The sequence below is a fragment of the Syngnathus scovelli genome, chromosome 5 (genome assembly GCF_024217435.2).
Source record: "Syngnathus scovelli strain Florida chromosome 5, RoL_Ssco_1.2, whole genome shotgun sequence".
Lineage (NCBI taxonomy): Eukaryota > Metazoa > Chordata > Actinopteri > Syngnathiformes > Syngnathidae > Syngnathus > Syngnathus scovelli.
The window spans coordinates 9,311,438-9,327,447 of NC_090851.1; the positions used below are offsets into that span (position 1 = coordinate 9,311,438).

The window sequence follows — 16,010 nt, forward strand, 5'->3', positions numbered from 1 at the left end:
ACAAGCTCCAGACATCCTTGAGTTCCACAACAATAACATTCACAGAAATTAGTGCTTTATCATTGAGCATGGTCAATACACTCCTGAGCAAGGATCTGATGTTTAGACTATCCTTCTACAAGTAAAAAATACAGGATAAACCTGAGAAAACCTCATTTTGTTTGACTATATTTCTGTTTTGACTTGACCTCCCCAAGAGAATTTGTTTATTTATTGAGAAACTAATTTGGATTCAAATAAGAATAAGAAATACAACCCATTTATTTTTCCCGATATAAAAGCTGTTTGGGGCAAATGCAAACAAAAGGCTTACATGATGCTTTTTCAAATATTAAATGTTTATTGAATGTTTGAATCAACATAAAGCATTTCATAAATACAATCGTAATTTTTCATCTATGCACAAAAAGTCAAACATCACTGCGTTTCTGCAGTGTTTTGGTAGCAATGGTGTAGTGCAGGTTTTTGTGTGTACTGTACATACACTTCAGTTCACGTTTTTATTTTTTTTGAACAGTCAAATCATTTGAGGGGGTAACACAATAGCGGATCTAGACACTATTTATTTAAAGCACACTCTACAATGGTACTGTATCTACAGGGAAAACCCAGACATACTTATTTCTTCTGATCTAACAGTTAACACGATTGTCATTTGTCCTCTGTGTCACATTATTCTTTTGTTTCTTTCACGTCACACAGCCATTGTCATCCAAGCGGAACTTCACGTGATTCAAGCAGAAAAACATGGCACTCAAGGCAACGTAGTAGTTGTACTCGCATTTTAGTAATAACGTGCTTGTTTATAAAAAAAAAAAAAAAAAAAGTCACATCTATTTGCTGTTGTTCCGTGGCTTCCAAATTTAGAGTGAAAAAAGATGGTCATGTGAACTGTCCTGGTGCTTTGTCGACTGTGGCGGCAGTCTGGAGGAGGAAGGCAGTGTGCCACACGTCGTATGATTACTTTGGTCAGATTCTTTTGCCCGATCGTCCAAAAATTTATCAAATTCTAGAGAAAGACAATAAAGGGTTAACCTCTGCTCTGTTACATACATATAAATATTCAAGAGAAGTGAAACAAAACATTACATTTATACACAGAAAGTAAATGACGCACCTTCACTGGAGACTCCCTCACTGACTGCAGACTGGTCTTCCTGCATTTTCAGACAAAGGAAAACACTAATGTTATATTTGACATGTTTGTTATGGTATTGGTTTGAAGAAATCGATTCTCACCATATTACAAGCCAGCCATTTATCCACATTGTTCTGTAGAGCGTTTTTATCTTGCCCCATCTAACAGTAAAAGCGATACAGAAAAAGTGACGTTAACATTTTACTCACTGAAGGCATGGCAGCTTTGTTTATACAGTGCATTTCATACACAGAATTATAAAAAATTTAAAGGCAAACAAATTCAACACATAAAAAAAAAAGAAATTAAGACATTTAAAAGCAAAGTAGAAAAATAAAAAAATAATTTACTAATAATACCCAAAAAACATACAGTGCAAGAACATGAATTTTGAATAATTGGTTGTGGAATTGCTCTAAAAGGAGGTGGGAAAATGTGAAGACATTTTTTAAATCTGTGTCAAAAATACATTTAAAGCCAGCTATCTCTAATTAATATTTGTTGTTGAAAAGTGTTAATAGGAGTGGTTTATACATACATTTCCTGTGACTTGCAGCTTTGAGTCGAGGGCCCCAGCAAGACCCTCTACAGCTCCAGGGTCCTCATACCTAACACTGCAAACGCATTCAAGTTGAAGTCAACCACAAAATTTTCTTTGTAATAATATGTGCAGCTCAACTAGTCAAAACACAGTGTTGTAATTCATGTTTCATTTGTGAAATTTAAATTAAACAGACTAAATCCACTTTCAATTTCAGTTGACGGCAAGTGGCAAAATGGCTGCCCTGCGATAAATAAAAACAAGTAAATATTGCTGCTTAACTCATATTAAACAAATGTATCGTCATACATGAACGGGAACCTCAAAATTTGAGCAACCTAAAGAGTGTGAAAAAACATTGTTGTCAATGTTTTATCAATATTAAAAGGTTAAACTTAAAGAAATACATAAATCTTAACGCATTGCTTGTATAGTTAATTCATGTTTTATGATGGCAGGATTTTGAATTTAGCAATGGATTATTTTGATTTCCAATGTTTTACACGGGAGTATAACAATCAGCGTCCCAAATTGTGTTTGACCTTAGCTATGTCACTGTATTTAATCACTGCAAACCTAAAGTCATTATATGTAGCCCAATTTAAAATTCTGGCAAGATTAAATCTTTTTAAGACCACATTCTGTGTATACTGCTGTCACACACGAGCCTTAACCACTCACCTCTTTCTCAGCTCTGCTAAGGAGCTTCCTCGGGTTTGAGCAAACATATCAAACTCTTCCTCATCTTCTAAAAGACAGAAGATTTTTAAAAGCAACTGTACTAGCCAAACATAAAAAGCGACCCATTGGATTATTATTAGCAAAAAATATATTATAACATGATGTGAGATGTTTATTTTACACGTCCTGCATTACACAACAAAATCTGACAGAGATACACCATCTTCCACCTTAAGCAAGATTTTGTGCTGTGAAAAGGAGACACGTGAAGAAGTTGATGCTTACTGTGGTTGGCCGACTGCCTCTGATTGGTGCACGTGTTGACTTCGGGTTGATTGTTCGTTGTGATGACAGCAGGCTGGCTCAGTATTGAGCGCTCTGGGCTGAGGTCGATACGGTCCGGGCGGCTGACGGAGCTCTGCTGGGCAGATTATAAATATGTGCTTAAGACTTAAATATGTAAAACAGTGCACCATTGAAGTAAAGAACTTACTTGTTCAGTATTTGTCATTTGTGCCTTGTTTAGTCTGTCAAACCTAAAATGGCGAGTAGGATTAAAATATAGAATGAGCACTTGTTTTTGTCCTTGAATAATGCAGAGTTGAGGAACATTGTCCATACACTACCTCTCATAACGGATGAAAGCATTGTTGAGATCATCATTAACCACAAGAAGCTCCTCAATGAGACCTTCATCCATCAGCTGAGGGATGAGCTCCACCACTCGAGTCTGCATGTCCTTGCACACTGAGTAGAGTTGCTGAGGAGAGAGAAGAGATGAATAAAATGTCATTGCTTAGGCTTAGTAATTAAAATAACTATTTTTCTTGCGGAGCAATTTTCTAATCAGTTGTTTCACTTGAGGAGCAATTTACTAATTTGAAGTAGCAAATTTTGGCAGGTTAATTCCCAAGGACCAGAAACGAGAATTTTCTTAACTAGGGGGTCTTGAATGTAGAGCTGCAGCTGTTGAATATTTCAGCATCCTATTGAAAATTCTATAGAATAAGTGTGGAATTGAAAAAACTATGTTTTTAGTTCATACATTTTGAACAATCCTTTGGTTCCTTTTTTGAATGTGATCAACAGTTTTTATCTTTGAAATTATATACATACTACATAACACACCAGTCACAAACGGAGTACAAAATAATGGGGTTACCTTGCGCCTCAAATCACAATTTTTTGTCATTCCAACAATTACAGCAAATATTCACATTTAAAGCAGTAAAAATGCAAATGCACACACCTGCAGCAGTTCTGTATCATCCTGCTTGCTCTGTCCAGGTTTAAGTTCATTCAGCATTTCAGTCATGACTGTAAGATTTCCTTTTACCAGTGCAAGTTCATGTTGCAACTTGTGTTTCTAAAGAGGAAAATAGGGGAAGAAAACTAATATGGGATGAAAACAAACACACTGAAATACTGGCTCAGACATCTGTCGACCCAAAATGGAGTCCTGTTTTTCCTCTCCACTGTATGAATAGTGATTTCTTATTTCAGAGGTGATACCTGTTCTGCAGAAAGGGCAGGTGGTCCCTCACTGGACTGGGATACAGGTGAAGAATTTGTAGTGGAAGTTTGTGCTTGTGACTGACGGGGAGGAGCGTCCGTAGCTTGTTGGGTTTCATTTTCTGGCACAGTCTGAAACCAAAGAATGTAGACTTAGACAAAAAAAATGCAGACAATATGGCCGACTTTACACAGAAGTCTATGAATACGCTGTACAGACTTTTGCGGAGTTTCACGGCAATCAGAGTTATTTTCACCCTGCAGACAGTCTCACCCTGATGGGAGTGTGAATGGGCGATAGAGCATCGAGGTCTGTCATGGGAAACTCCAACCCTCGTCTCCTCAGGTCATCGTAAACATACACCACGCCCGCAAGGGAGGGGGAAGTCCGGAACGCGTCGGCCCATGACTGAGAAAAGCACAGAGAAGCTTCAGTAAGTATAGCTCCAGGAAGACATAACAAAACTTGCACTCGGAAAAAAACCTACAAAAAAAAAAAAAAAGACATTTGAGTGTAATGCAGCATTTAGTTAAGGGAAATTTCATCACGTTAGATTACGTATAACCTGGAAAGAACATTAAATGTAAAACACAATTAGCCATACGGAGAAAAAAAACAACTCTAAATTTTGAACAATAAGATAGTTTACATACTTGTATGAGACTGAGCACCCTGTCATGGAGAGCAGTGGGCGGGTTATATTTGGGCAAAATGGCTCGCACTAAAACTCCTTCAACAAACTCCTGTGACGCCACAAAAACGTGGAAGCGGTGGCCGCAATTCTTTACGCATGTCTCAAGAACCTGTGTGACAGCGAGCAATTAAATGTTGTCCTGAAGAGCAAAGGTACACTCACATAAATAAAAAAAAAATTGTTTAAGCGTACTACATGCCTCAGAAGAAGACAAATAAAAACAAAAGACAGAACATGAAAACACCAGAACGGTTGAATACTTACAGTCAGGGCCAACATGATTTCTCTGAAATTCTTGTTACCCACAATCCTCTTCTTAATGGCTTTGACCGCATCTCGTGGTCTGGAAAATTAAATATAATTGATCTTGTATGTTAATGACAATAAATTGTGTTTTATGTTGGATTATTAAATTACAGCAAAAACAATGCTTTACTAGCTGAACATGGCACACCAAATCGTGTTCAGGAGCAACAACATGCCAAAATTAAACTACCAAAAGAAAAAAAATTCTGTCCTCGTTGAGCGGGGCATTTATTATGACACAGAGGACGATACACAACCATGGTAACAGACGGTTTGAGAGACAAAATAAATTGTTTTCATAAATATTTCTTCAGTTAGAGAGCGTCTATCCATCCATTTTGTATCGCATTTGTCCTCATTACGGTCACGAGTAAACTGGAGACTGGAACTGGTTTCCAGTCAGTCACCATGCAAAAATCGAAAAACAGCCATTCACAATCATATGCACACCTATGGATGATTTAGATTCTTTAATTCAGTTAACATTCATATCTTTGGAACGTGACCCAGAGAAATCACATGCAGGCACAGAAAGATTATAAACTTGACGTCGAAAGACTGGTGGCAAAATCTGAACCCAGAAGTGTTATTACTCAGAGGCAGATGTGCTATCCACTCCCACTACTTCCAAACAAAATTGTGATTCAGATTGATGGAAAACATGAAACAGGCCAAGTCATGATGGAAGGATGCCCTCATGACTTAAATGACAGAAATAGCTCCCTGCATGTTTATTTGGCTTTTCACCACGATGTAATGATACATGTGCCACCATGGTTGGTAACAAATGATGCATTGATGGCTGGGAACATTTGTTACAGCTTGAATCACAATAACATCATCAAAAAAAATGTAGTGGAAGAGTGTAGTTTATAAAGTTAAAGGAAGTTATTTGTTTTTCTACAGACAACTTTAACTTGAATCTATGTAATTAAGCAAAACAAATGATATTATGCCATACCCCTCGTCCGTCTCATTGATGATGTCACATATCTCCATGTTAAGTCCCCAGTCCTCGGACTGCCGAGAGCCGCTGGTCGCTTGCTCTGTTGACAAAATAAATAGGGGGGAAAATGTAGAGAACTACTGGTGGGATATAAGTAAACATAAGAGAAGTGACTGACACTCCTGAAATTTTAAATGAAGACTAACTAGATGTTTCTATTCAGCTGCATGATATTTACATAAAATGCATTTGCTCTCAGTTGGTAAGAAAAAGTTTACAGGGTAGGTAGGATTCATTAAAGGAAGACGTAATGCTATTTGCAGGTTGTCCCATAGCTTATGTTTATTTACATTAGAATGAAAGAGAAACACTTTGAAATGAAACACTACAGAAAGTGGAAACCTAATACAGAATTTTATTCAACATAAATCTCCCCAGATTTTTTTGTAAGCATGCTCATAAACCGCTACAAATTCCTTTCCTATGCTTTTCAATCCCATTTACTCTGTTGCATCTACTCCACCCCCACTTCCACTTGCACTTTGCAGCTCTGTGCACTTCATGTGACTGTCAGCTGCTTGTGTTTGGCTCAGATGGGAGCTGAAGCCGCACTAACAGTTACGTGTGAGAAAAGGAGCGAATGGCTTAAGAAGTAGGAACGGCTGACAGGGCCTGACATGGCCTTGCAACATTCTGCCACTACATTTGCTGGCATTCAGGGATTGATTGATTGATTAAAAAAAAAAGATACAATCAACTATACATCACTAGAGTTTCTAAAAGGTGGTGGCAGGAAGATACTATGTCCATTCATCCAGAAAAACATCTCTATAATCCAACTGTCCCGTCTGTTCTGGTTCATCAAGTGATTGTTGGGGTGAGAGTTGGGATCTTAAGTTTTACGACATCAAAATCATCCAACGGTGCGTTATTGGTTTGTGCTTTGGGGCAGTCACTCTGGGACAGAAAAAGACCTCAAATTGTTTTTAAAAATTTCAGAAGACAAATTGAAGGAGCTAAGGGTCTTGAAGTGTTTCAACAATCCATTTACCTAAATACTATGTCTTGTAAAATTAAGTTGGGTCTTTAAAAGTGGTTGCAGGGTGAAAGATTTAGAATCCTCCTGTTTTTGTTTAATAAATGTCAATCTCATAAACTGAATTTTTTTTTCCGCGCCTGACATTGGTATAATGGAGTACAACATTTGACATCATGCAAAAGACAACTGCCGAAGTGCAAATATATATATTTTAAAATAAAAGCTCATCCACTAGGAATATTTTAACCATGCAATTTATGATATATCACAACTGCAAATTTCAAGTAGAAAACAATAGAGGAACTTAGACCCCTTACGCAATATCTACAATGAGCCGGGAACCTCCTACAAACAATTCCTCAACAGAGATGGGAACGTCCCATTAAACCTTTTTGTTTGTTTATTCACATGACATAGATACACATTGACAAGTAGTCCAGTCACTGCCAATCTTATTCTCTGAAGCCATAGTACGTAGATCACTTATGTTTAGGAGTAGTAAAATAAAAAAAGGTTAATGACTGTAAATTTAATCAAGTATACAGTTTGTGACTGGGTTAGGCTTTGCTTTTTCTTGATTAGTGCATATGTCTCCCCCTGTTGGTCACACCAAATAATGCAGGTGATGACACATCTGTATTGTGATACTGAGCAGCTCTTCAACTGTTGTTGGCTTTTTAAAAAAAATGCATTTAATTTAACACAGTACTGTCTATGTAGCAGCATAAATAAACTACAACCCGCTGTCAGAGGATCTGAGTAAAATCCTTTGCGCTTTTCTTTGACACTCATTGGTACATTGAGTCGCCACTTAACACCAGGCAGCCAATGAGTCGGAAGATTATAGGACTAAACGCCTGCTTCAGTCGTGTGATTAGCTTCCTCCTAACTTGACATCTGCTACTAAATTGTCGTGATACGTTTCGAAACCGAATTCGAACGTGAAACATACAAAAACAACACTCGGTGAACTGTGACTAAACTGCAGCTATTGATGTGCAACTCACCGATTCTCTGACCAACAGGTGTCGAAAAGGGGTTTGCAATGAGAAACTCCATCTTCTCCCCGAGAGAAAACATCCTGTTTGGTTGGCAGCGTTTGGTTAGACGTCTGAGTTCTTTTTGGAAGCCTTCTTTTTTGTGATCTCCTCTGCAACTTGCCTGGAGTCAGAGGCTTGCTGCTTGTCACGTGAACGAAAACACACTCACACACACACGCATACAGGAAGTGTGCAAATAACGCTAATCCTCTGTAAATGCGGAAGTAAATCAATGCAATAATATAGTGATCACAACGATGTGCGATTTTAGAAAACAGTGATTACATATATTGCGTGGCCAAGCTGTTTCAATACAGTACTTACAGGTTAGTTCAAGTAGCCACAAAATTGCTTGCATTAGCCTCTAGCACCATCTAGTGTCAACTTTGAATCTCACACTCTCGTCTCCCTTTTTGTTATTGCTTTTAAAAGTCGTTTTAAAGTGTTTGCATGACAAATGGGCAGGGAGAACACACTCTATACTTAAGTAGAAGAAATACATGCCCTTGAGAAAATAAACAGGTGAGGCAGCTGTTAATTCATGCAATAACATGCATATAAAAACCAGAAGGTAAGCGGAGCTGCAGTGTTAGAACATACATCTCAGCGTTAGTAAATATTATACGCCCTTTTTATTGTTACAGGAAATGAGTGAGTCTATACCACAGCTTTGACGTTGGGGACGTTGCGACCTTTTTGTGTATTTTTTTTATATATGCCCTTTCTCCAAGGCAACTTCTACACCCTACAACTATCAGGCGACCAGTCGAGGGTGTATCCTGCTGGTCGCCCAGTCAACTGGGATAGGCTCCATCCAGTTCACTCACTTCAGTGAAACCGTTTCCCTGAATGTGTGACGTAGAGCTCCCGTTTCATTTTTGGATAATTACCGCTAGATGGTAGCATTGAATCAAGGTTAATATGGACCAAGGTTGCGGAAGACCAGAATGAACAAGAATCACGTAATCTTTATGCACTCTCTCTCGCGCGCGCACGCGTACGCACGCACACGCAACTGCTGGGTCAAAACCCATTTTTTGTACACTTCCTTTGCACACTGCAGTGGACCCCGCTCGTATGCTTTAGCAATTCGGGATTCACGCATTTGCAGATTGTGCCCCCCCCCCCTACCCCTCAGGCTCAATGTACAATGTACAGTACCTATCGCGGGGATGTTGATCATTTTATTTTTCAATAGGAATGCGGTTTATTGAACAGCATCGTTTGTCAGCATCACTAGGGTCGCGCCGCTGAAAATACGAGGAGCATGAAGACCTGGTAGATGGCCAATCTGAGCTGGTGTCAGAGCTCCTGATGCCGCTCACTATAGACCACGCCCCTTAAAGCCACACACCAACACACATCACAGTGTGACTTTCGGTTTAACTTAAAAAAAACCAACAGTTTATCTCTTTCAAATCACGTTTGTTTTTATATTTATTTTTCTTTTGAGCATTATTTTCCCCCTTATATAACAAAAATTATTTTAGCGCGTGGGGTTGGAATAGAGTTTTACGGGGACATTTTATAGGATGAGTAAATTATTGACTACCAATGTGACAACTCAATGAAGTGAAACGGAATCGCTGTGCTCTTTTGCATTGTTGGGGAGAGGAGGGGCAAAGAGGAGGAGGGTGGAGGATGAAGGAGAGGGAGGAGAAAGAGCCAAAGCAGGAAGGAAGGCAGGCAGGCGGAGAGAAGGAAAGAGAGGTAGGCTGTGAATGCTAACAAGCCCGTGGTAATCGTCCATAGCTTCCCAAGCATGTTGTAATGGAGAGAAAAGACAAGCACCATTAAGCTAGCTACTATGCACGAGCACCTCGGTCTCCTCCCCGTGCGCGTGCCGCTGCCTTGCAGCCGTCCGCACGTTTGATCCAGCGAGTTAAAAAAAACAAAAAACAAACGTCTTTTCCCCCCGCTGAGTGAAATGTATCGCGACTGTTCGGGAACTACACCGTGACAATGGAGATTGAAAATATCGTGGCCAACACGGTTCTCCTCAAGGCGAGAGAAGGTAAGCGCGACAATATCTATTTTTTCATTTTTCAGCTGAGCCTTGTAGTCGAGGACGAGCCCGGTTCCCCTTTGGTCCTCTTCCATGTCCTCCTTTGAGATCCATACCTGCTAGTTGCGTGGTGTCCTTACAATAATTGCCTGAAATCAGCTATTGTCACCTTTAACAAAAGCCATAATAAGCGGACAGATTTAGGCCCTGTTGACTGGGGGGTGAACAAGGCAGGGAGTGTTTGCAGCATCGGTGCATTGCAGCGGCCCGAGCGCATTTTTCCACACAAGCACCGATGGCTGCCCCCCTACCCCCCCAAATGTATATTTACATCTGACCGTGCATATATGTTATCATGAGGGTTGACATACTCGTTAGGAGGCTTGAACCAATCCATCCGCATACCTGCTTGTGTGACGCTTATTATCTGATTGGTACTATTTGACGCAGAGGTATGCCACTTTAATTGACTGCCTGAAGTGCAGGTTGGAAGGCATCTGGGGTTTATAGAAGGCCCAGATGTACAGCCCGTGCTTGCAGGGTACTCCGTGGGCAGGTGATCCTCCTGTAGGATCTCACCTGCAGGTGGTGGATCACAGGCGAGGGTGCATCTGTTTGCAGAAGATGGCAGAGAGAGAGAGGGCCCGAGTGGGTGTGCATCACAGGAGGAGGTGAGGAGGGGGTGTATTATTGTTGCACTGATATGCTTTGCATCCAATCAGGGTGTCTGTAAAGATAATTGACGAGTTGATCAGTTTTATCTGACAGCATTGGCTTGTTGCTTTAGATCCACGCTGTGCATTGCTTATGTGTACAGCTCTAAAATGGTGCTCTGCGTGATGTTGCATTTTGCACCTGCCAGATATTTTGGTCATCACCTGAGACTTTAGATGGCCTCCGATCGTGGATGAGTGTGTGAAGGATGCCTTGTAATTAGATGATGTAGAGCACAGTAGCCATACACCAGTTTTCCAACCTTTATTTAGTAAAGGCTCATATTTTAACACGTCACGCAAATTATATATGCTGAAATAATGATCTTGTTTAGTTTACTCATATTTTTCCACCCAGGCCATGTCTACACGGGGAAGGAACGTATCTTTGTTTTTAAATGTTTCATATAAAAATAGAATTGCTTTCTGGTGTGTGTCCTCTCAAGACACTGGAATCGCTGTGGGATGTATGCCAGGCATGAAGTATGCAATTTAGTAATGCTGCCACAGCATTTGACCAAAAGGACGATGCCTATGTCGTTTAATCGTACAATAATGGGGGGGGAATGTGAAGCGGACTAAAAAGTACAACTTCTGCTTTGGAATCAACACCACGGTAACGAACATCTGTAATGGTGATTTACGATTGTTGTTGAACTGGGAGTATCGCTCCATCACTTCAGAGAAGATCTTTATGTCTTGTGAATGCTACAATTTAAAAAAATATTCACTCTGGGACCCAGTTTCAAAAAGGATCTTATTCACAATCCCAAAATGTGTGTGTTTTTTTTTTTGGGTGGATGAAATGTAAAAATAAATAAATTAAATGCCGTTTGTGGATATACTCATTTATGTGGGAAATCTTGTGCTGTAATGCTCAAACGAAACAAAGGCTCGAAACTGTTGAATGCCCTGTGTTTCTTTGTCATTGTTTTTTTTTTTTTTTTTTGAAATGGGCAGCTTGTTGTCCACCTGAGTCACTTTATATTTGCACAAGTCCGTTTTTGGCCTTTAAGGGGATTTTTTGCAAAATGGTTTGTTGTGTGAGTGTAGGTTGTTCCACTCATCCCAGAGAAGGCGTACAGATGCATCATTCCCCAAAAAATCCTGAGAGATGACGTTTGTGGGTAGAGTTGCAAGCACCGGCACCAGTACCATTCTGAGAAAGTAAGATGGCATAAAAAAAATGCTCCAACTCTGTGTCAGAAGGGGCCGTCGCCCACCGAGTCGCTGTCTATGTTGCACAAATACAAAGATAGAAGGCAGAAGTGACGGACGGGGCCCCTATGGGACTGTGTTGAGCCACCATGTAGCGAAAGATGCTTTTCCAACGAAACAAGTAGTACAGATCTGTCAACTTAAAACAGTCAAGCCATTTACCGCATAGCCCAATTTTTTCTGAGTCCGCTTCGATCATTCTCATAAAGTATGACTTGGAGACGATATGATATGCAAGTCTGGATCTGTACTTTGCCACATTCACAGCTATCTAACTTAACTAGTATTATTTGTTTTTTTGTTTTTTCTGCAACATGAGGTGATGGTCTTTTCATGAACAGCACAAGAATTACAAGTTGATTTATTATTTGATTGATTGTATATATAAACACATTACAAAAGAAGGCTAAAATCTTTGAAGAAAAGTAATGATGGGAAAATGAAGCTTCAAATTTGCTTCATCAACCAGCTATTGTATTTTTGACTCCTCTAGATGGCGCTATATTCAACATTGGGCGTTTCTCTAAACCCCTTTATTTAAACTAACCATTAAGAGAAGTAAAAAAAAAATACAACAAATGGTTCATGAAACAAATTTGAAGCTTCATTTTCCCATCACTAGGATCTACTGATTGAACGCTCTGTTGCTACCTTTTCTTTTCGTAGAAAAGTTCGTAGTTCAGAGCAGTTTATATGTTCAAACGTAGGGCGAAAAAGTACAACTTGGTCATACCCCCTTGTTTTTTCTATAATGCACATAAAATATTACACTAGGGGGTTATTTATATACAAAAATGATTCCAAAGCAAACAAAACAAAAACATGCTCCTGTTAACACAACTATAGTTATGGCTTATGAACTGCTTCAAATAAACGTACTATACTATATGAAAACAAACCAAGCAAAACACATAAATGTACTCAATATTTTATGAATGAACTAAAAGAATAATACGCCTTTGCAAACTTATATCTGTGTGGATAGTTCAGCTTTTGTATGAATCCTGTACTGTAATTCACCTCTCCAGGGGTGAGTGGAGGCAGTCGTCACCCTGCATGCTACAGACATTTGGAGCAAACATTGCTCTTAAATACCCCAAAGAGGTCGTCTGCTTTTTATCCCCGCTTTGGTCCCCCTAATGCTTCGTGACACCGAGGTCTATGTATACACTAGTGGAGTGTGTGAAGTGGGTCTCAGCTGCAGTAGCTGAGTTTCATCCCATGAGTCTGCGAAATTTTGTCCTGCTAATGTGTTATTAACTCTGTTCTCTAAGTCTCCGACCTCGCTGTGGAGAAGGAAATGACAAGATAAACCCCCAGTGTAGAACCCACCAAGAATGCTCGTTGCGAACCAGTAGCACTTGGCGGAACATTTTCTTGGGCGATGCCACATCCAGTCTGCATTAGCAACCATTTCCTTCTGAGGAAATGTTTTAATGTTAAATTCTCAAATGAAATGAGAAATAAAAAAAGCAATAAAGATGTGTAAGTACTCTCGCGACAGACAATCTAGCAGTTGAAAACATTCCCCAAACTACCCTGCTTGGGAAAACACAAGGTTTGATTCAGCTTTGAGATTTTATTCTCCATTCGCCAGTGAATATGGCATAGCAATCTTAAGATTTCTAGCAATTGATTTATTCCATTTATTATTATATTTATTCCACTTATATGCTACAGAAATCAGAGTAATTATTGTTGAGAGGCTGAAATCTGAGTTTTTAGACACTTTTGTTCTACAATAGTTGTGATTTCTCGATTCTTAAAATAATCGATTAGTTGGCGATTACTTAATTTCCACACCTAATGCTAAATTGGAAAACTAAAGTGAGAAGCGATATGGTGTGATGAGCCTGTCTTTAGTGTGTGTGTGGACAGAGCTCAGAATCTCTTGCAGGCACTAAAGCCTGCTGATCGTCTCGAATCTTAATCACGACGATAAGATCTATAATAATCCTAGACATGACAATGTGCGAAAATGTCATATCATAATGATCATTACCAAAATTACGGTTTTAGTATTGCTGCAATAAATCACAGCTGTACGTTTTATTTTGAATGCAAATGTCAGCAGCCCCTTTGTACAAAAGCCCGACTACTCAACATCTGAAATTCACACTTTTATTAGCCATAATATCCAAAGTCGTAAATCGCCATTCCACTACTATTTTTGCGATCGCGGACTTGCTGCTTTTGAGAAGAGATCAAGCATGACGACAGATTTGTAAAGTTCCTGCATTTTCAACTGGGTTTAACTTTTACCAATTTTGCTGCTTAACAAAATTTGTGTAACAAAATTCAACAAAATTACTTTTGAGTGTTGGTGTTTATGCTCCGCTGTGGGTCATAAAAATAGCAGGTGTAGACACAAGTGGTGATGACATAGTCCAAGCATGACTGCTCCTTCCAGTTAGACCTCTTCGAGAAAACAAAACGGGTGGTAGGTGGTTGGAATGCAATCCTCTGGTCGGTTTAGCTTTTTGTCTTTTCAAGAACACCAGCTCTGTTCCAAGTATGTCAAACTCATAAGTTGACACACATTCACAGAGTTGTGTCAGTGCATTCCAGAATCCACCCTGTGTTAACTGCGGAAACTGATGTGGCGACCATCTCAAACATTTCGGCCAGCAGATCTCCCCCTTCACGCTCGTAAGGGTGTTCCTGTGACGTCAGCCTGCGTAGCTTTATTAGTTTTATGGTCAAAACCAGACTAACATTCGTTGTCATCACTCTGGGGTGTTTCCTCCAGCTGAGGGTCATAAAAGCCATTGCTTTTTGACTACCGTCACTGGGACTTGGTTTACAGTCAGTGCACCCATAAATGGATTGTGTATAGAATGAGTGTCTCGCATGGGCAGCTTTGGAAGAATGGGATGTCGAGTAACTACCGAGAGTTTGTGCACTTTTCAGGCAAACCTACTGAATATAGGGCAGCACAGTGGTACGTATATGTAGTTAGAATATTTGCGTTGAAGCATGCATCTGATGGATTTGAGATCTAGGCCCATATGTTGTTTTTCTTCTGGCTGTACTTTCGAAATGCTAAAATAGAGCAACATTGGAGGAGGAGGAGATTATTTTTATTATTTACTTTATTTTGATAAGGATTTGGTTCACAATAAAGAGAACCAATGACTTTTTATTTGAGAGGGACTGAGGGTTGCGTGAATACTAAACCACTGCAAGAGAAGTGAGCCTGTAGAGCAAGGGTGTCAAACTCATTTTTTTCGCGGGCCGCATTGTAGTCATAGCTTCTTTCGGAGGGCCATTATAACTGTCAACCCAAATAAATGTATGAGCACCTCATATTATATATAGTAAAAGCTAAAATCAGATGAGTAAAAATTGGTCAAATATTAAAAAAAAAAAAAAAAGATATTATTTAAAGTGAAGACAATTTGCAATTCTGGTAATGACACACTAATTTGATGCACAATTTGTCTTCGCGGACCACATAAAATGATGTGGCGGGCCGTATCTGCCCCCCGGGCCTTGAGTTTGACACCTGTGCTGTACAGAATAATGGCGCAGTGTCTACAGCTAAGGCTCAGCTACAGGGGAAGTAAACCTTCATGTGTGGGTATTTTTGTCATTTCTGTTGTGTGTCCGGGGCTAACGCACTGCAGCTCACCGCAAAAACATTTGCTAAAACTCGTCTAGCTTTGCTTTTGGGTTAGTAACGGTTTGGGTGACGGCTGAAAATTGCTTCCATTGTTCTGTCAGTATTTCAAAATTTTCATCAGTCCATCAGTGAGGGACTGACAGACCTCCCGTCGATAATGACAGACTTCCCACCACTGCTGTTACCCTTGTAACCATTGTTTCACTGATGGTCTTAAAATAGTAGTGACAAACTGTAATTTAGTGATGTAAGCTTGGTTAGAATAACTGTAAAGGACTCATAAGACTCTCCACACTAATGATGACGGACGGAGTGACTGATTTACATGCTACCAAATATGTATCTATATGTACGTATACACAACATTTTGACACTGGAGCACTGGGCCACTTTGTTGGAAACAATTGGGAAAGGACGTGCCTTGCTAAGGGGCATGAATGATGCTTGTTCACTCCCACGTATCACATTACTGTATGTTAGCTCAGAGAATTGAGTCCTTCAATCACAGCGCGCATTGTCACCAGTTTTCCACGCCTGTCTCTACTTGCTATACG

General features: G+C 39.7%; 2 protein-coding genes across 6 annotated transcripts in view; one reads left to right on the forward strand and one right to left on the reverse strand.

Moving 5' to 3' along the window:
* Positions 1-317: 317 nt before the first annotated feature.
* Positions 318-8,173, reverse strand: LOC125969086 (target of Myb1 membrane trafficking protein). 4 transcript variants are annotated; one of them, XM_049720792.2, is made up of 15 exons: positions 7,866-8,173; positions 5,835-5,919; positions 4,832-4,910; positions 4,527-4,676; positions 4,147-4,281; positions 3,873-4,004; positions 3,610-3,726; positions 2,987-3,120; positions 2,854-2,896; positions 2,646-2,781; positions 2,361-2,424; positions 1,677-1,752; positions 1,240-1,299; positions 1,118-1,157; positions 318-1,009 (listed from the first exon to the last, which is right to left on the reverse strand). In XM_049720792.2, the coding sequence occupies exons 1-15, from the start codon at positions 7,936-7,938 to the stop codon at positions 864-866; spliced, it is 1,470 nt and encodes a 489-aa protein (XP_049576749.1). In that variant the 5' UTR covers positions 7,939-8,173; the 3' UTR covers positions 318-863. The 4 variants fall into 4 exon arrangements, with proteins under 4 accessions (XP_049576749.1, XP_049576747.1, XP_049576750.1 ...); XM_049720790.2 differs by having other exon boundaries at positions 2,361-2,427; positions 7,866-8,164; XM_049720793.2 differs by having other exon boundaries at positions 2,646-2,778; positions 7,866-8,162.
* Positions 8,174-9,543: 1,370 nt separating this feature from the next.
* The window catches only part of grk4 (G protein-coupled receptor kinase 4), a 35,379-nt gene continuing 28,912 nt past the window's right edge, over positions 9,544-16,010 (forward strand). For both annotated transcript variants that reach the window (XM_049721839.2, XM_049721838.2), the window contains exon 1: positions 9,544-9,912. In XM_049721839.2, coding sequence (XP_049577796.1) covers positions 9,861-9,912 — 52 coding nt within the window. In that variant the 5' untranslated portion in view covers positions 9,544-9,860. The remainder of the gene's footprint in view (positions 9,913-16,010) is intronic.

Bases quoted from the DNA above. Each gene is read 5' to 3' on its own strand.
- LOC125969086 (XM_049720790.2), bottom strand. From the start codon at position 7,938: ATGTTTTCTCTCGGGGAGAAGATGGAGTTTCTCATTGCAAACCCCTTT. The intron at 4,911-5,834 runs GTATGGCATAAT...TTAATTTTCCAG, and splicing joins ATCAATGAGACGGACGAGGG to ACCACGAGATGCGGTCAAAG. The intron at 4,282-4,526 runs GTATGTAAACTA...TGCTTTTCTCAG, and splicing joins GGGTGCTCAGTCTCATACAA to TCATGGGCCGACGCGTTCCG.